This window comes from Callithrix jacchus, chromosome 1 (genome assembly GCF_049354715.1).
Source record: "Callithrix jacchus isolate 240 chromosome 1, calJac240_pri, whole genome shotgun sequence".
In the NCBI taxonomy this organism is placed as follows: domain Eukaryota; kingdom Metazoa; phylum Chordata; class Mammalia; order Primates; family Cebidae; genus Callithrix; species Callithrix jacchus.
In genome coordinates, this window is record NC_133502.1 from 193095922 (window position 1) to 193119765 (window position 23844).

The 23844-nt window shown below is 53.8% G+C and overlaps 1 protein-coding gene across 3 annotated transcripts; it reads right to left on the reverse strand.

Moving 5' to 3' along the window:
* On the reverse strand, window positions 1-23802 carry P2RX6 (purinergic receptor P2X 6). 3 transcript variants are annotated; one of them, XM_035302493.3, is made up of 12 exons: window positions 12347-23802; window positions 11613-11763; window positions 9844-9915; window positions 5636-5711; window positions 5353-5446; window positions 5190-5270; window positions 4972-5113; window positions 4770-4879; window positions 1963-2056; window positions 1786-1851; window positions 1523-1600; window positions 1-1433 (listed from the first exon to the last, which is right to left on the reverse strand). In XM_035302493.3, exons 1-12 carry the CDS (start codon window positions 12508-12510, stop codon window positions 1236-1238), a joined length of 1326 nt encoding a protein of 441 aa, XP_035158384.2. In that variant the 5' UTR covers window positions 12511-23802; the 3' UTR covers window positions 1-1235. The 3 variants fall into 3 exon arrangements, with proteins under 3 accessions (XP_035158384.2, XP_035158428.2, XP_054101137.1); XM_035302537.3 differs by lacking the exon at window positions 9844-9915; XM_054245162.2 differs by lacking the exons at window positions 4770-4879; window positions 4972-5113.
* Window positions 23803-23844: the final 42 nt, after the last annotated feature.

Sequence of the window (23844 nt, forward strand, 5' to 3'; positions counted from 1 at the left end):
TTGAGAGGCAGCAGGGACCTCATGCATTTTACTAAGGCTCCGGGTGGCAGATGATTCCAGATGTCAGCATAGCCCCAGCCCAACCCCAGCCCTCCACAGCATGTCCTGATCACCAGGTACCCACAATTGAAAGCAGCCCCTTGGCTCCCTGGGGCTTGAAATTCCCTGCCCCACCCTGGGACAAGAGGGGAAGACTTGTCTCCTGCAACCCTGCCCTCCCATCAGGATCATTCCAGATGCAAAACCTGGCCAGCCTGAGGGAGACCTGGGTGTACTGTTTGGAACCATTTTTTCCAGTCACTCCACCCAGCCTTGGATCAGAGTCAGGGCCTCCCTCAAGCAGCTATCCAGACAGCTTCCTAGGTATGACTTGGACTGAAGTGAATTTCAGATGTACAGCCTGCCACCTCCAGGGCTCTCAGGAAGCCTGGAGAAAAGCTTCTAAGGGGTTGGGCTTGGGGGTCACTGAGGAGGGATATAGAAGGTCCTGAAGGACACAGTGATCGCCAACTCAGCCCTGCCACCCTCCGTTCCCTGTCCCAGCCTTCCATAGCCAGAGGGCTACCACTGGAAAGCAGCCGCTCCTCCAAGCTGAGCAGGTGTGGGCCAAGACACATGCTACACCATCGCCTGGGGGATAGAGCTGTGGATTATCTGCCTAATCCACCCCATTCCCTAGCTAAGGACCCACCTCTAGCATCACAGCACCAGACAAGCTGAGACAGTCCCCGTACCCCATCACTCGTCTTTCTACCTTGCCCTTTTGGCTCCAGCTGCACAGCCACATGCAGGACAGATGGTAGGGTGGGGGTCTCTACCTATGATGGGGTACAGGTGGGGGAGGAGGGCCAGGGACCAGGCAGCAGGAAGGTCTGTGCCGACAGCTGGTGAGCAAACCTCTGCTAGGAACACTGGGGACAGAGCCTGGAAGAGAGACCTCTAGGCCCAGATGTAGCAAGAGCCCCTGCCATATGCAGTTGGAGCCCTACAGTACGGGTGCCTGCTGGGCTCTCCCAGTCTCCATGGGCCAGGTTCTGTTGTCATCCCTACACAAAGCTGGCTCTGTGACTCCCCGAGGCAGCACCCTGCCAAGGCGGAAGTCAGGGGAGGGACTGTCTGCTGGGGTTCAAGGGTGGACTTCTCCCCCAACCCCCACATGCTGGGGCTTCATCCTTGAGATCCCCAGGCAGGGCCCCACCCTTCCCAAACCCCAACTCTCAACCAGCAGGGAACAGCTATAGGCCTCTGGAATGAGCTGGCAAGTGGGCATCAGAATTTGGACAGGGCCGCCCTGGTGTCTGTGTCTGACTCCTAGCAGCAGTGGCTGTGGGTGCAGATGCCGAGCTCTGGCCAAGGCACTTGGGCAGTTGGGCTCGGGATGCAAGGGTCAGCTCGCTCCACACAGAGTTGGTGGTTGCCTTCGGGGCCTTGGCCTGCAGATGAGGACAGCAGGTCAGGGATCCAGCCACATCTTCCTAAGTGTGGCAGAACCCAGCATCCAAGCAGAGTGACCCCAGCTCACCTCCTCATACTTTGTCCTCCAGTAGAAATGGGCTTCTCTGTCCACGTACAGCAGCAGCAGGTCACAGAAGAAGGTGACCTGGGAGAGGCAGGGTCAACCCGTGTTCTAGCCCCCCAGCCTGCCCTCCTGCCACCTCCCGCCACCTCCCCAGCCTGCACCCTGAGACTCAGTGGAAAGGCACAGGAGGCTCCAGCATGCATCGGGCACACCCTGGTCAGTGGCACTCACTGCAGCCTGCGGGCGCCCAAGGTACTCGCACTCACCACGCCCAGCCAAGCTGCCCCGGTGCCCAGTGTGACGGCCGTGGGGATGAGCCCGAACTTCCCTGCCTGAGAGAAATCTGAGCTGAACCTCTCAGCCCATGACTGTTGGCCTCATGCCTCCTCCAGCCTGTCTGCCAGCCCCTTCCTACCCCAGCCCTGACCCCTACCTGTGCCTACCTGCCCGGTGACGAGAATGTCGAAGCGGATTCCGTAGAGCTTGAGCAGGCTGCGGGCCTCCACACCTGGTTGCTCCCACCAGTGAGTGGCTGTCCTGGGGGCAGGAGAGATGGCTCTGGTGGCCTGCTTTGCCCACCCACAGGTGGAGCTGGCCCTGCCAAGTTTCTGTCTACTTGTCCATTGACTCCATAAACCCCCAGCCCAAGCCTGAGTCCTAGGTCTCAGCCCTTTGTAATTGGTGAGAAAACATAAAAAAAACAAACCAAGACCTGTCCCTCAGAAGTTCTGAGGGGACAGGGAGACAGAAGAGTCCCTAAACAGACCCAGCAGTAGGCAAAGGGAAGGGGTAGGCTCAGGGCCAAGGGATTTCAGAGATGGGAACTCACTCTTCCCTGGGTACCAGGGTAGGCTTCCTGGAGGGGACATGAGGCTGGCCCTGGAGGAACATGCACGCAGGTGGTTTGCCAGCACAGAGGTCAGGGAAACAGATGTGGGTGGGGGCCAGGTCCACATGGTTCCAAGGGCTGGTCAGGGAGGCCAGACCAGACAGGGTGCAGTGAGCTATGTTGAGGGGCATCATTCCAGGCCTGGTGGCCGTGTGTGCCTGCCTGCATGACAAGGTGACGCTGTGGCGGAAGGATCCTGTAGATCTGCTTAGGAGACTCAAAGACATGATAACAAATGCAATTTAAGATCCTTGAGGCCAGGTGGAGTGCCTCACGCCTATAATCCCAGCACTTTGGGAGGCCAAAGCGGGTGGGTCACCTGAGGTCAGGAGTTCAAGACCAGCCTGGCAAACATGGTGAAACCCTATCTCTACTAGAAATATAAAAATTAGCTGGGTATGGTGGCATGTGCCTGTAATCCCAGCTACTCGAGAGGCTAAGGCAGGAAAATCACTTGAACCCAGGAGGCAGAGGTTGCAGTGAGCCGAGATCGAGCCACTGCACTCCAGCCTGGGTGTCAAAAGTGTAACTTCCCCTCAAAAAATAAAAAGGTCAGATGTGATGGCTCATGCCTATAATCCCAGTACTTTGGGAGCCAAGGCCAGTGGGTCACCAGAAGTTCAAGACCAGTGTGGCCAACATGGAGAAACCCCATCTCTACTAAAAATACAAAAATTAGCTGGGCCTGGCGGCATGCACCTATAATCTCAGCTACTCCGGAGGCTGAGGCTGAAGAATAGCTTGAACCCTGGAGGTAGAGGCTGGAGTGAGCTGAGATCGCGCCATTGCACTCCAGACTGGGCAACAAGAGCAAAAACTTCATCTCAAAAACAAAACAAAAAAGACCCTTGAGCGCATCCTAGATTGGGAAGCATAAAGGTTTAGGGTCACTGTTGTCACAGCTGGGGAGTATTAAGTATGAGATTTATTCTGCCAGCCAAGAGCAGTGGGTCATACCTGTAATCTCAGCACTTTGAGAGGCTGAGGTGGGAAGATCGCTTCAGGCCAGGCATTCAAGACCAGCCTGGTCCACATAGTGAGACCTCCATCTCTATATTATTTCTTATGAATTAAAAAAGACTTACTCTACTAAAGGTCAGTTGCCTGCTTGCTTGCTTTCTTTTTTTGTGTCTCACTGTCATCCTGACTGGAGCACAGTGGCATGCTCAGGGCTCACTGTAGCCTCAGTCTTCCTGGCTTAAGCGATCCTCCCACCTCACCCTCCTGAGTAGTTGGGACCATAGGTGTCTGCCATCATGCTCAGCTAATTTTTTTTCTTTTTCTTTTTTTTTGTTTTCAGCTAATTTTTAAAAGTATTTTTTGTAGACATGGGGTCTCCCTGTCTTGCCCAGGTTGGTCTCAAACTCCTGGGCTCAGGTGATCCTCCTCCCTCAGCCTCCCAAAGTGTTGGGATTACAAACATGAGCCACTGCACCCAAAGATCAATTTCTTTAGCAAAACAATAAGACAGTGGTTACATGGGGCAGGTCCCTGTTCTGATGACAATGTTGAAAGGATGAGAGTCTGAATGTCTGCCACCTACTTTCAAAAGTTCTATTTGAAATCTATCTAAATATATCCAGTTCACTCTAGACAGGGAGAGAGAAAGAATGACCAGATGGTAAAATAAAGAACTGGTAAACCCAGATGAAAGTATATGGGTGTTCATGGTACTAATCTTTAAGCTTGTCTAGAGTTTTTTGAAAATTTTTAGGTAAAAGCTGAAGGGAGGCTGGGCACAGTGGCTCACATCTGTAATCCCAGCACTTTGGGAGGCTGAGGTTGGTGGATCACCTGAGGTCAGGGGCTTAAGACAGGCCAACATCATGAAACCCGATCTCTACCAAAATAAAAAATTTAGCTGGGAGTGGTGGCAGGCACCCGTAATTCCAGCTACTCAGGAGGCTGAGGCAGGAGAATCAGTTGAACCCAGGAAGCAGAGGTTGCAATGAGCTGAGATAGGGCCACTGCACTTCAGCCTGGGTGACAGAATGAGATTCTGTCTAAAAACAAAACAAAACAAAACCTGAAGGGGAAAGTAAAAATGAAAGACCCCGTGGAGAGGAGATGCTAGAGGCAGGGAGGGGTGTGGGGTGGAGAAAGAACTGGCAATGAGGAGCCGAGCTGGGCAGGGGCCTGGGACAGATGGGGTGGAGGGCTCAGGACTTGGGGGAGCAGGATGGAGCCTGTGCTGGAGGATGTGGGGTTGAGAATGGCTCTCTCCTGCTCCTGGGACCCCCCTGCACACGCAGTGGAATATCCAAAGGGCTGGGCCTAGGTGTGGTCTGTCCTGGCCACCACAGGGAGAGGGGATGCTGGCCAAGGCACAGCAGCTGCGCACTGGGAGGAGTGGGGCCGCACCTGAAGTTGTAGCTTCTCTCCTGCAGCTGGAAGGAGTAGTGAGGCCGACAGCTGGAGTCGCCGGTGTCCAGGTCACAATCCCAGTGAACCCGGATGCCCACAGAGCCACCCTGCACACAGCACATAGCAGTTCCACCGGTGGGTGGGCCGGGGACCCTCTCCCAGAGCCCTCCAGGAACCTGGTCCCCAACTTGGGACCCACCAGTGATGCCAGGTCCTCGAAGGTCCCTCCAGCCTCGGCCACGAGGTCCCCAATGCGGAACACAGGACAGTAGGGGCTGAATCGTGGTTCGTATCGGCAGCGCTTAAAATAGGTGGGGTCCCAGGTCTCCAAGGCATTGGACCTGGGAGGGGTGGGGGAGGTCAGAAGAGGTAGGGGACAAGGAGGATCTTGGGCCAGATGAGACCCACTCTGCTTACTTGGAGAAGTTGAACTTGCTGAACGTGACGGTGTTTTTGATGAACAGTGTGAAGTTCTGGGCCTGGGCCAGCAGGGGCCTCCTGCAGGTAGAGGGAAGGTGAGGCCCTCCGCCAGGCCTGGGACCCTGCGCAGGTGGGGCTGGGGGATTGTGGGGACACTTACGAGGGCACAGCGGCACTCTCCACTGGGCACCAACTCCAGATTTCACAGGTCCTGTGGGTCCCATTGAAAACCACACACTGGCCTGTTTTTATGCCTTGAAAACACAAGATGAACTCCAGACCCTTAAATCTCCACAGGGATGGGGAGGGTGTCAGCCAGGGGGTTGTTGGCAGAATGAGAGATGCAGGGACAGAGGCAAGCGGGGCCTGCACTCAGGAGCCACCCAGGATCCCAGCCCGGCCCCCACCCTGGCAGGGCACTGGAAGACCGAGCCCACAGTTACCGTGGCTGTGTGTGCCTCTCTCCCCTTCAGGGCAGTCCTCGTCGGCCCAGCAGTTAGCCAGTGGGACGGAAGGGTGCTGAGGTGGGCGAGACAGCAGTCACTGATGGCACAGGGGATGTCTCCCCTCCACAACCCAGTCTCGAAGGCAGGGAAGTTCAAGATGGGAAGGACAGGCCCCCTTCCCACCTTAGACCTCCCCACCACCTGGCTGCCAGAGTACCCTGAGTGTGGGGCCACACAGGAAAGCTGGAGGGTGCAAATAAAAGGAGGTGGTCAGCTGGGCGCGGTGGCTCACACCTGTAATCCCAGCGCTTTGGGAGGCCAAGGCAGGCGGATCACTAGGTCAAGAGTTCAAGAGCAGCCTGACCACTTGGTGAAACCCCATCTCTACTAAAAATACAAAAATTAGCCAGGCGTGGTGGTATGTGCCTATAATCTCAGCTACTCAGAGGCTGAGACAAGAGAATTGCTTGAACTCGGGAGACAGAGGTTGCACTGAGCTGAGATCATGCCATTGCACTCCAGCCTGGGCAACAGAGCCAGACTCTGTCTCAAAAAAGGAGGTGGTCATAGGAGGGAGCAGAGCAACACCCTGGCCAGAGGAGGGTAGAGTGCTGTATTTCAAAGACAAAGGGAGACCCCTTTCCTCCTTTTCAAAAACATTTATTTTTATTTTTTTTGTTTTTGTTTTCTTCTTTTATGTTGGCTTCTTCTTTTTTTTTTTACTTTTTAAAAAAATTTTTTTAAAGACGGGGTTTCACCATGTTGGTCAGGCTGGTCTTGAACTCCCGACCTCAGGTGATCCACCCACCTTGGCCTCCCAAAGTGCTAGGATTACAGGCGTGAGCCACCGCGCCCGGCCCAAAACATTTATTTTTAGTGATAAGGTCTCACTCTGTTGCCCAGGCTGGAGTGCAGTGGTATGATCATAGCTCACTGCAGCCTCATCCTCTTGGGCTTAAGCAATCCTCTCACCTCAGCTTTCCCAGTAGCTGGGACTACAGATGCATACCACTGTGGCTCTGGCTGATTTTTTACAATTTCTTTTGTAGAGATAGAGTCTCTGCTGTGTTGACCAGGCTGGTTTTAAACTCCTGGCCTCAAGCAATCCTTCAGTCTTGGCCTCTCAGAGTGCTGGGATTACAGGCATGAGACAACACACCCTGCCCCTTCCCTCCTGACAGTTCTGTCCTTGATGGACGTGGAAGTGATTCTTCCAGGTCTAGCTCCTCTCATCCAATTTGGACAACTGAGCAGGGAAGGTGAAGATACCTTGGGAGGGCAAGTTCTTGATGGCTGGCATGGGGGCATGGCTGACAAAGATCAAGACCCTAGAGTCACAGGGGCTTGGGTATTGAAGCAGGACCCCACGCCCTTGCTAAGGCGCCACAGGCTACTCCTTCCTGCTTGCTCTTCTGTAACTCAGAGGCACAGAACTCTGTGGGGCTCTGGCAGAAGGGGAGGATGGGTGAGCTTTCTGGGCTCCCAGACTCAGAGAGGAAGGCATCCTTGAGCATTAGGCACTCTCCCAGGCACAGTCCTACCCCAGCTGAGGATGGACACTGCTGCCCAGGGCACTCAGCTCAGGGGCAGCAGAAGGAATACAGCACCAGAGGTTCAAGAAAGGCTGAGGGCCTCTGAGAAGCCAGAATGAAGCGGTGGGACTTTCTGAAAGACAGAACCATTGTGATTGGGTGGAGGGCTGAGTGGAGCCACATACTCTGCTTCTTTGTCCCTACCTACGTCCTGTGTCTGCTCCTTCTCTCCACCCCAGCTGGGCCACCACCTCCTCCAACTGGACCTCACAGTGACCACCAGTGGAGCCCCCTCGTCTCTCCCTGCCCTCATCCACCTCCCCACAGCAGTCCAAATGGTGCACCCCAATGTTCAGGGGATTGAGCACTCCTCCTCTGAGCCCATGCGTGGCTCCCTTCTGCTCCTCTAATCAAGTTTAGCTCCTGCCAGGCATGGTGGCTCACGCCTGTAATCCTGGCACTTTGAGAGGCCAAGGTGGGAGGACTGCCTGAGTCCAGGAGTTTGTCACCAGCCTGGACAACAAAGCAAGACTTCATCACTACAGAAAAAAAAAAAAAGTTTAATAATCAGCCGGGTATTATGGTGCCCACCTGTAATCCCAGCTACTCAGGAAACTGAGGTGGAAAAGTTGCTTGAGCCCAGGATGTCAAGGCTGCAGTGAGCTATGATCACACCACTGCATTCTAGCCTGGGCAACAGAGCAAGACCCTGTCTCAAAAAAAAGTCTAGCTCCTTAGTGGGGCTTACAGGGACCCCTGAGATCCTGAACTACCTTTTCCCCCTCTAGTCCAAATCTCCACTTCAGCTCCACTGTGTGGCAGGTAGTGCTAAAGGTGCCTCACCTCACACAGCTCGGGGCCTTTGCCCACCAAGTTCCCTCTTGCCTGCATGTCCTGCTCCAGCCAAATCTACCGGTTTACCAGCCAAATCCACCTTCTCACCCTTTAAGATTCCGCTCAGCCGGCAATAGTGGCTCACACCTGTAATCCCAGCATTTTGGGAGGCCAAGGTGGGCAGCTCACCTGAGGTCAGGAGTTCAAGGCCATCCTGGCCAACATGGTGAAACCCTATCTCTACTAAAAATACAAAAATTAGCTGGGCGTGGTGACATGCACCTGTAATTCCAGCTACTCCAGAGGCTGAGGCAGGAGAATAGCTTGAACCCAGGAGGTGGAGGTTGCAGTGAGCCAAGATCGGGCCCCTGCACTCCAGCCTGGGTGACAAGAGTGAAATCTCTGTCTCAAACAAACAAAAAGATTCTGCTCAAGTGCAGCCCTGGGTCTCCTAGCTAAAGCCTGTGTCCCATCATAGGACCTGCCACTTTGGCTACGCTGTCCATACACGTGGCCCTTGAGATATGGGAGACGGAGATGGAGTTTTGTGAATTCAGCACAGCTAGCCCCCTGGCCCAGTGGGGAGGCTCAGCGGTGTCTGCTGACAGAGGTGACACTGTAAAGAGCACAGTGCATGTGTGGGAGAGATCAGGTGCCAGGATCCTGAAAGGAGCTGGCAGAACTCTGGTCTTCTGGGGAAGCCAGTTTGTCAGATCTGATTAATGATGGCCCAGCCCTGGTGTTTCAAGGGAAGAGTCAGAAATGTGGTTACAAACAAAGAGGAATTGCACAGGTTCTGAAAAACACAGACCCATGGGTCTAGCCAAATTTCAGAACAGTCTACAAACTGAACACTAAACAGACACCTGAGCATTAAGAAAGGGAAGGACATCATGTGGGTTCACCAAAAGTAAGCACATCCTTTGTGCACATTTCCAACAACGGACATGGGACATCTCCAGCACCTGTGCTAGGACCAACCACCAGGGCTCAGGGGACAGGTGTCTGCACAATGACCCTCCAGCCCAGCAAGCAGGGAACTGTTGGACTTGCTTAAAGATAGATGTCACCATGGAGGTAGATTTTCAGGACTGTGTCCTGAATCCCAACAGTTCAAACAAAATCCACAGATGGAGAGGAGAATGAGTGTGCTTTGTGACAGATGCAGGATTCCAGAAACATTTCCAGGCAAGGGGAAAAGGTGAGATGTCAGGAGGAGAATGAGCATTTCTGGATCAGAAATTAAGAAGAACAAGGTGGGGGACTCTGGCTTGACCATGGTTGATGTAGAAACTATCCAGAGGTCATAAGCAACTCTGAATTCAGCATGAGCAAGAGTGTGTTGTGTTGGCCCACAAAGATGCAAGCTGTCTCAGGACACGTTAATAGAGGCTGGGCACAGAGAAGGGGAGGTGATATTCCACCTTGGCTCTTCCTACTAGAGCCTCCTTGAGCATGCGCCCAGCTCTGGGTGTCACACTAACAACTTGGAGAGTACCCAGAGGCAGGACCAGGATGGGGAAGGCCTGGACACCTTACGGGAACTGCTGCTGCCCAGAGCTCGGAGTCCTGTCACCTACAGGCTGGGAGGCCTTGAGGAAGTGAGTCAAATTCACTAAGCCTCAGTCTCTGAAATGGGGATCACAGGAATTCCTACCAGGCAGGGGATATGTGAAGACTGAACGAAATGATTCACACAAAGATATAGCCCAGCGCCTTGGGGACACCAAGCACATGCTGAGCCTTCAGCTACCTGGGAGGGAGAAACGGGAACACGGGTGGCCACCTGGGGCCGGCGGAGGAACAAGGGCCCACTGGGAGGGTCCTGGGCAAACTCACCTCTGGGCATCTGCCCTGAACTTGGGCTGGCGTCACAAGGAAATTAGTCACCAAGAAGAACATGTTTTCTCCCTAGGAGGCAAGTCTCACGGTTGGCCTGGCCGGGCTCGCATTGACTGGAAAGGCCAGAAGCCAGCAGCCTGGTTTATGAGGGAAGGAATCTTGGCCTTGTCAAGTCATTAACGCTGTCCCCCCACAAGGCAGATTGAAGCAGAGATGGGAGGCTGGCAGGGGTGGCCATTTCTGAGACCAGGAAGCCTCATGCCTGTGTCCATCTCTCAAGACAAGTATCGTTCTCATTTGCTCAACCAAAATTTATGTGTGTGTGTGTATGTGTGTGTGAGAGAGCATGTGTGTGAGTGTGTATGTGTGTCTTTGTGTGAGAGAGCGTGTGTGTGCATGTGTGTGTGAGTGTGTGTGTGTATTTAGAGACAAGGTTTCACTTAGTCACCCAGTCTGGAGTGCAGTGGTATGATCAGTGCTCACTGCAACCTCTAACTCCTGGGCTCAAGGAGGAAGGCACCCTTGATCCTCCTGCCTCAGCCTCCCATGTAGCTTGGACTACAGGCTCCAGCCACCACTCCCGGCTTCAACCAGAATATTCCAACAGCCTCCTGCTTCTAATACTGAAGATCCAGGGGAGAATTGGGCCCAACACCTGCCCAGGATGGAGCGGAGGTGAGTCTCCATCTAACACACAGCAGCAGTGGCATAGCAGGGACCAGGAGAGAAGACAGAAAGCTCTGCCTGTGGTTAATGGGTAGACAAAGACATTGGAAAGAAAGGCTGACTCTCCAGCACTGCTTGGAGAGACTGTGAATTTGGGGAATGCATGCTCAGGAAGGGAAGGCGAGGGCTGGACAGAGGTTGGGGGGAATGGCAGCCATTAGGATTGGGAGGAATGCGTGGATGCTGTCATGGGTGGGTCTAGGGGGGCTCCTTAGGGTAGAAGCAGGGGCTTGCAGACTCTGATGATGCCCAGCATGAAAGCTCAGCCTGGCTGCTGCGTGGTGTGCACCAAGCAGTAGGGAGTGGGCAAGAGGGGCATCTAAGAGTCCTCTAGGAGGCCATAGACTCATGCAGGCATGGCATGGGCAGCAGTGAAATATGTTAGAAGGGACAGGAAGAGGTTGAGGCACTAGTGGATGTCATAGCCCTTGTGACTAGTGGATGTCACAGAGGCCATGCCAGGAGAGGGAAACAATTGGTCTTTGGACATGTGGGTGTGCACCTGGAAGACAGCTGTGCTCTGGGCAGGTGGTCACTGGGGCTACATCCTGGACATCAGAAGAGCAGGGGTGGAAGTTGAGGCTGTGGATGAGCTGGGTGGAAGGAGGAGGGAAACGCAGCCAAGAGGAGCAGAAGAGGAGCACCTGACCAGGGTGCCCCAGGTGAGGGAGCAGGGTTGCAGGAAGTTCCAGGCTCCAGCCCCCACCACACCCCTCCCACACCACTCTCAAGCTCAAGCCATTAGTCCCAGACACTCCTTTCTTTTCTGTTGGCAGCCTTCGGAAATGCAGTTTCTCTGGCCTGGCTTCTTGACCGGATTCTTTTTCCACCCAGAAACCTCCTATACATCCCCAAAAGTCCTGTCCAGGAGCTACTCCTCTGTGAAGCCCTTCCTGAGACCGCCCCCGTACCGCACCCCCCAGCCATCTCTAGCATGGCATCACATGCTTCTCTCTCGCACACACTGGCTGTATGGCAGGGGTCCAAGCTCTCAGTGGGCAAAGGACTTGCACCCCTGTCAGCAGCACCAGGGCCCCCACCTGAGGCGGCTTCACGAAGTCAGCCACATCCCACAGCCGGTTTCCAAGCTCCTTGATCTGAGTCACGGAAACCCCTTTGAGTTTGGTGATGATGGAAACCTGAGGGTCCAGGTCCCGCTCCTGGTAGCCTTTTTTGGTGAGGAGAGCCCACCTGGAGAGAAGAAGATGGGCAGTGTGGTGTGTCCCCATCGTGTAGTGACAGGGGCAGAGCTGGGCCCCACATGCTCAGTTCTCTCCCCACACCCTACAGGCTCCCAGCCCAGCATCGAGGGCCCCACCTCATCTCTGGCCTCACTTCCCACCGCAGACCCCCTGAATAAGACAGAAGCTCCAGCCATGCACCAGAGAGCCAGTGCCCTCAATCACCTTCACCAGCCAGCACCATCCCCAGCCTCAGCCTCACTAGATCCAGCTCCTCTGACCCGAGCTACAGCTGGTGGTCTCTCTGGGGGCCAAGTACTCCAGCTCTCACAGATGCTAAGGACGATGTCCTGTGCCCCCTGGGTGGGGTTCTGGGGAGGGACTGGGAAGGAGACAGGTGGGCACACAGGACAAACTCACAGCTTGTTCTTGTTCTCCTGTCTTGTATCACCTACCTCCCACCCCATCCCAATCTGGCCCCCTCCACTCCAGCCCCTAAAGAGCCCAACCCTCAACTTCAACCCAGCAGGACCAAGCCTCACCCCTATCTCTTCCCCTGCCCCTTCAGCCTGGCCAAAGCTCTTCTCTCTTACCCCACCACATAGATCACGATCCCAAGCTGCAGCAGCCTCTGCAAGGTGCCCACTCGCCAGTTCCTGGTCATCACATACTTCTCCGTCTTATAATCCAGAAGCCCCCAGCCTACCGTGGCCCCTGGGGAGCCCATGCTGCCAGCTCCTGCTAGCTGCAGGCACATGAGTCAGCATGGCAGCTGCAGAGACAGCTGAACAGGAGGCAAAGCAGGGCCCGAGCCAGGCCAAGCAGCTGCTGTTAAAGGGACACTTCCACTAGAGCAGGATCCCAGCCCTCAGCCCTCAGCCCCTAACTCCGGCTGCCCTGCACCTCCCGCCCTCCCTACATTCCTTTTACTGGGCCCTGGCACACCGAAAACAGCAGCTCTGTCCCTGTCTTCTGTCCTCTAGCAAGGACAGCTGTTATCAGTGCTGTGAGAGGGCCACTTGAGGGGCAGCAGCAGAGGGGCTGGGAGAGTGTTGCAGAAAGCTTCAGGAAGAAGTGACCTCTGAGCTGACACTTGCAGATTTCTGAAGTTCAAAAGCAGACAAAGATGGGGGTGAAGGTTCTTGGTGCAGGGAGCTGCATATGCAAAGACCAGAGCATGCAAGAGAACTGAGAGCCACAGAATCAGAGGGTGACTCGGCTCTGAGCAGTTCTTCAGGCCCTACTGAAGAGCTGTCCCCACCACCTTCCCCAGTGCAGTGAGGAAAACACAAGTCCTGGAGTTAGATGTGTTTCCCAGTCGGTGAAAGTGGGGCGATGCTGGAACCCCCTAGGGAAGCAGGGAGGATAAACGCCCACAAGGCGCCCAACCCAGTGCATGGCCCATGGCGCGTGCAGTTCATCCGCTCAGGCAAGAAGCCTCAGCACAGTCCGGCCGCTGTTTCTAGGGCAACCAACAACACGGGGTTGCCCGGGCGACCGCCGCGGAGGGAGGGCGTCGCTATTGGCCGTGGTGGACGCCAGTCGATGGACGCCACATTCGATTGGTCATCGGAGCTTTAGACTCCGCCCACATCCCTGGCCGCGCTCTGAGTGTAACGCCCAGCGGTCCCCTCAGTGTTTTCGACTGAGAAAGGGGCGTAACCATGAAGGGTTCCTGCGAGAGATCTGGGGAGAATGAAGAGCAGGAGGAAGAATCGACGGCGCCCTGTGGAGTCTTGCAGGGGGTCCCCGAGGCCGAGCAGGGTCTCGAGGCCGATTCAGACTCCAACCTGGAGACAGAAGGTGCTAGGGGCAAGGATTAGGCCCGTCTCCTCCCCTTGGGGTCTTCTCCCTCAGGGATTAGGGGAGGCGGGCTGGGGCTGAGGAGGCAGGAGACGCGGTCCAGCAGGACACGTACCCCTCTGCGGAGCGCCTCCAGCCCCCTGCCCTCCCCTCAGCGCTTCTGGCAGTATCAGGAACTTTACCATGAGAAGGAGGTTAAAATGCAAACCCTCCCAAAAAAATAAATAAAACAAAAGAAAGAAAAGAAAAATAAATAAATAAAATAAAATAAAAAAGAAAATGCAAAATCCTGCCAGACTGTGCACCAAGGGCTGTCCCGCCCTGAAATGCAATCAGAGCAGAGTTTTCCCAGACTGCAGGAAAAACTAAGCCAATGGATGTATAGAAATTAGAATTATTTCCAGTTTTTCCCGGGGAAAATGTTCACAAAACATATTTGGCATCAGACAGGCAGAGGCCTGACTCTGGCAGGTTTAGCTACCACTAGCTGTGGGACTTTATGTATTTATTTATTAGAGCCATGGTCTTGCTCTGTCACCCAGGCTTCAGTGCAGTGGCAGGATCATAGCTCGCAGCAGTCTTGAACTCTGCACTCTAATGAGCCTCCTTCCTCAGCCTCCTGAATCACCGAGACTACAGGAGGCCACCACATCTGACTAATTTAAATAATTTTTTATCTGGCTATGTTGCCTAGGTCATCCAGCTTTCTTTCGTTTTGTTTTGTTTTCTTTTCTTTTTTTTTTTTTTTTTTGAGACAGTGCTTGGTGCTTGTTGCCCAGGCTGCAGTGCAATGGCACCATCTCGGCTCACCACAACATCTGCCTCCTGGGTTTAAGTGATCCTCCTGCCTCAGCCTCCCAAGCAGTGGGATTACAGGCATATGCCACCAGGCTTGGCTAATTTTGTATTTTTTAGTAGAGACGGGGGTTTATCCATGTTAGTCAGGCTGATCTCAAACTCCCAACCTCAAGTGATCCCCCTGCCTCAGCCTCCCAAAGTGCTGTGATTACAGACGTGAGCCACCGCACCCTGTCAGCTTTCTTTCATAGCTGTATGACTTTAAGGAAAAGATTTGTGTTGCTTGAGCCTTGATGTCCTCATCTGTCATAGGGGGGCAGTGGTCCAAAGGAGCACAGAAAGCAGTGCCATTAGAGGCCAGGTAGTGACACAGGGCAGAGGAGGAGGCAGGTGGCTGTACCCATGCAGGAGTTCACATTTGTCCCCCTGACTCCTACCAGGCACCCATGGGCTTGGAGAACTGGTCGGGGACACCCTCTGCCTGAGGTCTTAACAGGTCCATAGGGTTGTGCTCATCTCCTGCTCTCTGTGCCAAGGGAGCACTTGAGAGCTGAGCCTCCAGCACCATGGCCTGGGCTCCAGGTACCAGTGGAGGGACACTAGGTCCAGGCTTCCAGGGAGAGGCCCCAGGAGACAGCAGCCATGGGAGTGCTCCTGAGTCTGTCCCACACTCCCCAGCTTCTGCCTGTGCCAGAAATGTCCCATCCCCCACATCTGGGAGACAGATGGTATTGAGGCTGTGACAGGTGGCGTTAAGGGTTGGAAAGCCTGCAGGCTCCTAACCTGCTGGGGGCTCAGGGAGAACTGGGGGTGGGGAGGAGACCTGGGTGGAGCCTAAAAGGAGAAGCAAGTGTTCCTTAAGCAGGTGGGAAGGGGAGGGCTTTCCAGGTGGAGGATGCAGAATGAGCTGAGCCCTGGAGCATGAGCCAGGATAGTGGCCAGTGTGTTTGCTCTGTCTGTCCGAGGGCGCCTGGGCTCTGGCTTCCTCACTGAGCTTCAATCTATCAGTCAAGTGGCTGGACCTTCGAGACAATGGGCTCTGTGGGGCGGGTGCAGAGGCCCTGGCAGGTGCCCTGAACAAAAGCAGCAGCATCCGTGGTAGGTGCTGGGCCTGGGGCAGGTGGGCAAGTGTGAGTGCTTCGTTTCCTCAGGGATGAGCCTCTACCCCTGAAAGTTGGGCCCTGTCACCTGGGGCCTGCTGGTGTTGCTGGTGGATAGAGGAGGGGTCTCATCACAGGAGGGGCATGAAGGGTGGAGCTAGACCCTCTGCTGTGCAGACAATGCCGGATACAAATCCATTCCTCACTCACCCCACCCCACCCCACCACTCTCCTTTGAGGGCTGGTACCCATTCCCCTGACCTGCCATGCACATGGTAGACTCCCAGTGCTTGAATGCAGGGTGGAGAGTCCTGCAACAGAAAGAGTTGGGGGCTGGGAAGTTCAAGAAAGGGGTGGGCAAGGTGAGAGTTCAGTGGAGTTCCTGCTCCCCACACAGCCACCTTGGCCCACTCCCCTTCCACTCCAGCCACACAGAACTCTTCATCCCTTCCACAAATACCTCATTGCCCACTGCTGTATGTGCTGGGCACTGACTTAGCCACCGGGGATCCACCTTGAACAAAACCAAGTTCCTGACCTCAAGGAGCACATGCCAACAACAACATTCTCAGTCATTATTGGTGCTGCAAAAGAAACAAGCAGTGCATGCTTCTAGAGAAGAACAGCGACCCCCTGCTTTAAAGAGGTGGCTGGGGAGGTCTCTGTGAGGTGACATTTAAGCTGAAATGTGCAGAGTGGGAAACAGACAGCCATGGCAAGATCAGAGGGAGAGCATTTCAAGCAGAGGAATAGTGAGCACGTGGGCCTGTTTCCCAGACTGGCAGACAGCAGTGTGACTAGGCTAGGGAGTCAGGAAAGCATGGCCAGGCTGCGGGTGGAGAGGGCAAAGGGGTCTGCAGGACTGTAGGTCATGGCAAAAAGGGGGTAGGTTTTATTCTAAGTGAGATAGCAGACATGGTTGGGATTCCTTCATCTCATCACTCTCTCTCATGCCCCTGAGCGTTTGCTTTGCCAGGAATATGCACTTCTACCTGCCTCTCCTCAAATGGTTCAATAATAGTAACAATCGCCTGGGACCCTGGGTTAGGCATGCAGATCCTGGCCCTGGACCTGCTGGTAGGGGAATGCCCGTGAATCTGCATTTTGTTGGATGTCCCTGGAGAACTGTCTTTTCTGCAATGCTTCAGAAGCACTGCTCTGTCTCAAGCAACTTATAGGGAGTGGGGTGGCACCAGCCTTGACCTTTAAGAATTGACTGGCCCTACAGTGTAACTGCCAGAGAACCAGTTTGCCTTCTAAAAAAAAAATTACTACTGGGGCTGGGTGCAGTGGCTCACACTTACAATCCTAGCACTTTGGGAGGCCTAAGGTCAGGAGTTCAAGACCAGCTTGGCCAACATGGTAAAACCTGTCTCTACTAAAAATACAAAAATTAGCTGGGTGAGGTGGCACACACCTGTAATCCCAGCTAGTTGGGAGGCTGAGGCAGGGGAATTGTTTGGACCTGGGAGGCGGAGGTTGCAGTGAGCTGAGATCGGGCCATTGCACTCCAGCCCGGGCAACAGAGCAAGATTCCGTCTCAAAAATAAATAAATAAATAATAAAAATAAAATTACTACTGAGAGTCAACAAAATTAAAAGACAGGCTTATTTCAGACTTTGACAAACAGTATAGATATCTATCTGGACCTGCAGAGTCAAATGGCAAGTGCCAGAGAAGCAGCCAGGATGGAGAGCCTGGAAGCTAAGGTGCTGTGAAGGCTTCACAGACACATGTACATGAGGAAGGTAGGTGGGGTCTGGAAATAGACAGGCCCAGCAAGGCCATTTTTTTTCTCCAAATGGAGGTCTGTGGATGGGTCCAGCTCCCTTGAGAGGTGAAGGAGCTTGGGTCTCTGCCTCCCCACTTGATTCATGGCAATGGTAGCACCTACGGCACAGGATGGCTGCAAGCGTCACACAGAACAAGCATTGGCAGTTGCAGGGGTATGTAGAAGAAAGAATCTTCCCACCCTCGAGCTGTCCAGCAAAAATAGGGCCTCCGCACAAAGTGGGGGATTACTGACGACGCTCCCAGCCCTAGAAGTATTTGAGGAAAGAGAAAAGAGCATGTAATTTAGTACCTATATTATCAAATACAGTGCTGGGCAGAGTCTAGTTCTCAGGTAGAGAGGGGGCAATGTCCTGGAGTCCTTGCTTCTGTGCAGGGAGCTCTCCATGGTGCTACACAAGTGTCTGTAGCCACGGGTGCCAGTCCAGCAGTCTAGAGGAGCCTCTGGTTAGTCCATCCATTTTTCTTCTGTGCATTTCCTCAAACCAGCCTTCCTAGACCTATGCTACGTGCTGGGATCATGGAGAGAGGTCAACTTCAGATCTTCAAGGAACTCTCAGACTGGTAGGAAAGACTGACTAGGCAAAGAGAGTTCTAATGGCCGAGCCTTGGAAGGACATGGGCTCGAGGACATCCAGTAAGCTCAGCCAGGCAGGCAAGGCTTCCTGATGCTATGAACCCAGATTAGAAGGATAAGGAGGCTCACGCTTGTAATCTCAGCACTTAGGGAGGCCAAGGCACGAGGATCACTTGAGCTATGGAGTTTGAGACCAGCCTGGGTAATGTAGTAAGATGACCTTGTCTCTACTAAAAATAAAAACAACCACAACAACAAAACAATTGCTGGGCACAGTGGCACATACCTATAGTCCTAGCTACTCAGGAGGCTGAAGCAGGTGGATCACTTGAGCCCAGGAGGTCAAGGCTGCAGTGAGCTATGATTACACCACTGCACTCCAGCCTGGGTGACACAATGAGATCCTGTCTCAAAAAAAAGGGAGGATGAGGAGATGTGAGCCAGGTGGAGAAGGGGCTTTCAATTGGAAGACAGCCTGAGGACATGCCAGTGCTGGTTCTTTTGCAAACTGGAAAAAGGTCAGGACCAGGCACGGTGGCTCATGCCTGTAATCCCAGCACTTTGGGAGGCCAAGGCAAGTGGATCTCCTGAGGTCAGGAGTTTGAGACCAGCCTGGCCAAGCTGGTGAAACCTGTCTCTACTAAAAATACAAAAATTAACTAGGTGTGGTGGTGGGCACCTGTAATCCTAGCTACTCAGGAGGCTGAGGCAGGAGATTCACTTGAACCCAGGAGACAGAGGCTTCAGTGAGCCAAGATCATGTCACTGCACTCCAGTGTGGGCAACCGAGCAAGACTGTCTCAAAAAAAAAAAGTCAGACTGGCTAAGTGCTGACAGAGAACGGAGAGTGGGATGGGTGGGTGTTGTTATGCTCGTTTTACTTTCTCAATATCCCTCAGGGTTTCTTCTCCACACTGCCTACCTTCCTTTCTCTATTTTGTTTATTTTTTTGAGACAGGGTCTCACTATTTCCTTTTAATTTTTTGTTTGTTTGTTTGCAATGCCCATACTATCAACTATGCAACTGGATCAGAATTTTTAATTTTTATGAGTACATAATAGGTATATATACTTACGGAGTACATAAGATTTTTTTTTTTTTTTTTTTTTGAGACAGAGTTTGACTTGTTACCCAGGCTGGAGTGCAATGGTGCGATCTAGGCTCACCGCAATCTCCGCCTCCTGTGTTCAAGCAATTCTCCTGCCTCAGCCTCCCGAGTAGCTGGGACTAGAGGCATGTGCCACCATGCCCAGCTAATTTTTGTATTTTTAGTAGAGACGGGGTTTCACCATGTTGACCATGATGGTCTCAATCTCTTGACCTTGTGATCCACCCGCCTCGGCCTCCCAAAGTGCTGGGATTATAGGCGTGAGCCACCGCGCCCGGCGAGGATATTCTGATACAAGAATATAGGGTGTAATAATCACATCGGGGTAAATAGGGTAACCATCACCTCAAGCATTCATCACTTGTGTTATGAATATTCCATTTGTACTCCCTCAGTTATTCTAAAATGTACAATAGGCCGGGTGCGGTGGCTCATGCCTGTAATCCCAGCACTTTGGGAAGCCGAAGCAGGCGGGTCACCTGAGGTCAGGAGTTTAGACCAGCCTGGCCAACATGGTGAAACCCTGTTCTCTATTAAAAAGGCAAAAATTAGCCTGGTGTGGTGGCAGCCCCAGAGGCTGAAAATGGAGGTGCAGCTGGGGCTGGGGTCTGAGAAGTGAAAGAGAAATGGGACTGACTCTGGAGACAAAGTGGCCCAGGGCGGTGCTGAGTCCTGGAGTTTGGGAACAACAGGAGGTGGAGAGGCCTTGGACAGAAGCTAGGTGATTTTTTGAAATAGACATTGTCATGGTGATAGGCATGAGGTGTCAGCTGGGGAAGAACACATGGGAGCCCCTGCAGAGCTCAGAGGGCCAGGGAGCGGCAGCTGGTGTCCACCAGGACAGGGACGCTGTAGGCGTGTTTGCTGCATGATCCCTCTGAACTGTGTCATCTCCACCTTTTACACGTTGACCTGCCCGGGATTCCTGGGGTGTGAGTGGAGGGCTGGAACGAGAGACCCAACCTGGTGGCTGCAGTGGCAGCTCCAGTGGGCTGTGGCCTCTGCACAGCTGCTAGGAAGCTTGCATAACGCAGGTGTCTGTTGTCTTTGTTGCAGCAACAACCGCATCTCTGCGATGGGAGCCCTGAGCCTGGGCCTGGGCCTCCAGGTCAACCAGACGCTGAGGGTTCTGGTAGTGAGTGCTAGCCTGATGGCTGAGACCCCAGCATAGACCTGCCCTGTACCAACCCACACAGATGCCTGCAGCATGACCCCCACCCAGGGGCAGCCAGCAGGTGCACACAGGCTCCCTCTCTTGCCACTCACCCTGCATCTGAGGCCTGGCCCTCCTCCTCTCCCCTTCCTTCCCTCCCAGCCTCTCCCCTACACCTTCTTGCTGCCATTCCTCCTCTGCAGGCTGGGGTGCTGCTCTGCTGAAGGTGGCTGGGCACCCATTTTGTCTCCCTCATCTTCTTCCCTGCCTTTCCCTGGCCTTGCTGGGACCCTGGCCCCACCCAGTGTTTTGCTGGTCACTGCTTAGGCTGAACTGAGGCCTGGTGCACCCAGCTGGGGTTCCTTACCCCGGGTTTGCAGATGGGGAGGGAGTGCTGAGCAGAACAGGGAGCAGAAGATAGACAGGGAAGGGAGCCAGGCGAGGCGGGAGCAGGTCCCCAGGGGACCACTGTGCCCACATCAGGTACATGCTAAGGGACAGTATCGCCAGCTGGGTATAGACATCCAGCTCTGCCATCCCTCAGCTCCCCACACCAGCCTTCCCTGGGCTTCTTCTATAGCTCTCCTACTCTGCTCCCTGCCCCACAGAAACCCGGACCTCACTGAAACAGACCTGTGTTTCCAGCCGCCTGGTAGACATTCCCCTAAATGTCCCAAAGTCACGTGGGAATGTGAGAGTCCAACCTGAATGCATCACCCCCCTCTAAGGGCTGGCTCCTGGTTTTGGGGACCCTTTTCCCCAAGTCACTAGCTGGGGCCCGGAGCTTGCCCAACCCTCCCTTTCCCACACCCTCACTCCCATCTGCTGCAGGAGCTCACCCTGCTGGCTCCTCCCTCTTCTCACTTCCCCTCAGCTTCTGTGAACTTGCAGGATTCCTGGCTGCAGTCCTTCCTTCCCACCTGCTACCCAGTGACCTTTCTAAACCAGAAACATGCCCTGCCTTAAAACTGTCAGAGTTTTATCCCCTCTGGATACACTCAAGCTTTGAGTGCATCACCCACAGCATGTCATGGGGTATCTGGGCTCTGCCAGCTCCTCTCTTCCCAAATTCAGTGCTCTCACCCCAAGCTTGGAGTGTACACACACACACACACACACACACACACACAGTACTGTTTTTCACCCCCTCCTTTGCTCCTCTGCTGTTCTTGCTGAAGTGTCCAGCTCCGCCCACCTCACTTGGGGAGCTCAGCTTCGGGATTTCCTCCCCTCCCAGCCTTTCCCTCCCAGGGGAGCTGGAGCACACTCCTCACTGCGATGATCATACTGCATTTCATGCTTCCCTTTTCTTCCCTCTCCCCAGCAGGTAAGCTCTTGAAGGTATGGTGTCTTGTGTGTCTGTATCTGTCAGCAGCCTCTCCCTTCTTCCGCTCTCCCCTGGCCCAGCAGCCTCACCAGGACATTCATTCTGTCTGACAGAGACACCTTCTGACCTGAAACAGTGGGGCCATAGTAGCTGTGTCCTCAGAGATGAGGAGCCCTTCCTTCCCTTTCACGTTGCTCTCCAGCTTCCCCGGATTCGGCTTCTCACAGCTTTGTGTGTGTTTCTCAGGTGTCTGGAATTTCATGCTAAGTGAAGGCTGCTTTGGTCTCCTCAGTTCTGTCCTGGACAATCAGCCTCTACGCTGGAACTGCTGGATTTCTCTGTAAAAGCATTTTATAAACCTCATTTCTGATCCTCCCAACAGCCCTGTGAGGTACTGTAATCTCCATTTTACTTTTCTTTTTTTTTTTTGAGACGGAGTCTTACTCTGTCGTTTAGGCTGGAGTGCAATGGCCCGACGATCTCCACTCACTGCAACCTCCATCTCCCAGGTTCAAGCGATTCTCCTGCTTGAGTAGCTCCTGATTGGTTGAAATTACAGGTGCCTGCTAGTATGCCCAGATAATTTTCACATTTTTAGTAGAAACGGGGTTTCTCCATGTTGGTCAGGCTGGTCTCAAACTCCCGACCTCAGGTGATCCACCCGCCTCAGCCTCCCAAAGTGCCAGGATTACAAGCATAAGCCACCGTGCCCAGCAAACTTTGGTTTGAGTTGGGGTCTCACTATTTTTTTTTTTAAAAGATGGGGTTTCACCATGATGGCCAGGCTGGTCTTGAACTCCAGGTGATCCACTCACTTTGGCCTTCCAAAGTGCTAGGATTACAGGCGTGAGCCACCGCGCCCGGCAGGGTCTCACTCTTGCACCCAGCTGCAGTGCAGTGGTGTGATCATAGCTCAGTGCAGTCTCAAATGCCTTGGCTCAAGTGGTCCTCCTGCCTAAGCTCCTGAAGTAGCTGGAAGTACAGGTACCAGTCACCATACCTGGCTACATTTTTTTTTTAGAGATGGGGTCTTGCTACATTGCTTAGACTGGTACGTTGGGGAGGGCATGGCAGAAGGCGGAAGGGGAGTTCTTTGAGGCCATCGATGATATGGCAGCTCTGGATAAGGATTATGAAGGCGGGGGCGTGGATTCCGTAGAAGCTGAGGCTGAATAAGGCAAACAGTGAGGGGAGAGTGCGACAGGCAACCATCCCTTTGTATTCCCCATCAGAAGGAGAGCTAATTACCTATTAAAATGTCTGCATTGCGATATTGTTTTTCTCCTGTGTTGCACTTTGACGGATTCCTCCTCCAAATAACCTTCCTTTTCCAAGTGCATTTCTACGGGAATAATTAAAGATCTGCTTTCTTGCACAAATTATTAAGCATGTCGGTATGTTTACTCCCCTAATGGAGTCTTCAAACCACCTGACTGAGGGAATTAGGAAAAAACGCTTAATTTTACCTTTTTGTCTTTTCAGACGGAGTCTCACTCTGTCGCCCAGGCTGGAGTGCAGTGACGTGATCTAGGCTCACTGCAGACTCTGCCTCCCGGGTCCAAGCGATTCTCCTGCCTCAGCCTCCGGAGTGGCTGGAACTACAGGCGCATGCCACCACACCCAATTATTACTATTATTATTATTATTATTGTATTTTTAGCAGAGACGGGGTTTCACCATGTTGGCCAGGATGGTCTCGATTTCCTGACCTCGTGATGCGCCTGCCTCAGCATCCCAAAAGTCTGAGATTAACAAGCGTAAGGCACAGCGCCTGGCCTATTATTTTACATTTAAACCTTCTGAAGTCCTTAAATGGAGTGGCTATTTTCACTGAGTCTTAGGGGAAGAGGTGAGGGCTCAGGTTAGGCAGCCCGCCGGATCATGTGTCCAAGGACTCCGCAGGCTGAGCACTGCAGTTCCTGACGCTACCTTTCCACCCGCATCCTCAGCTTCTTCCCGACTCCGTCACGCCCCCAAAGTGGCTACAATGAAACCTCCTGCCCAGCGCACGTCCCCAGTGTAGTCTGGGGCATTCCTCGCCCTCCCTCAAGTCCCCCGGTACTCGGCAGTGAGTGCAGGCTCTGGTTTCTGTCAGGTTCTCTTGGGCAAGCGTCCCAGGCCCCGTTTTCTTTCTTCAGTCAAGTCTTTCCGAGGCGAGCTGTCGCCCCCGCGGCTTTCGAGGTTCCCAGGGCACCGCCGCCATCCGCTCCCAGGCCGACCCGTACACTGGGGTCGCTCCATCGTGCCGGGGTGTTTACAGAGAAGAGTGAGCCCTGAACGGACGAAAGAGGAGCCCACGTGTGTGACAACACTGGTAGTCTGGGAACGGAGACGACGCAGGCGCGACTAGAACTCGCACGCTCGCACCGCTTCCGAATCCAACTCAATAGGACTTCGCCCCGCCCCGCCCCGCCCTAAGGGCGGAGCACCGC

Coding starts and splice junctions, on each gene's coding strand:
- P2RX6 (XM_035302493.3), bottom strand. CDS start 12,510: ATGTGCCTGCAGCTAGCAGGAGCTGGCAGCATGGGCTCCCCAGGGGCC. Junction 5,271..5,352: donor GAGAGTGCCGCTGTGCCCTC/GTAAGTGTCCCC, acceptor CTCTACCTGCAG/GAGGCCCCTGCTGGCCCAGG. Junction 1,601..1,785: donor GGGCAGCTTGGCTGGGCGTG/GTGAGTGCGAGT, acceptor TGCCTCTCCCAG/GTCACCTTCTTCTGTGACCT.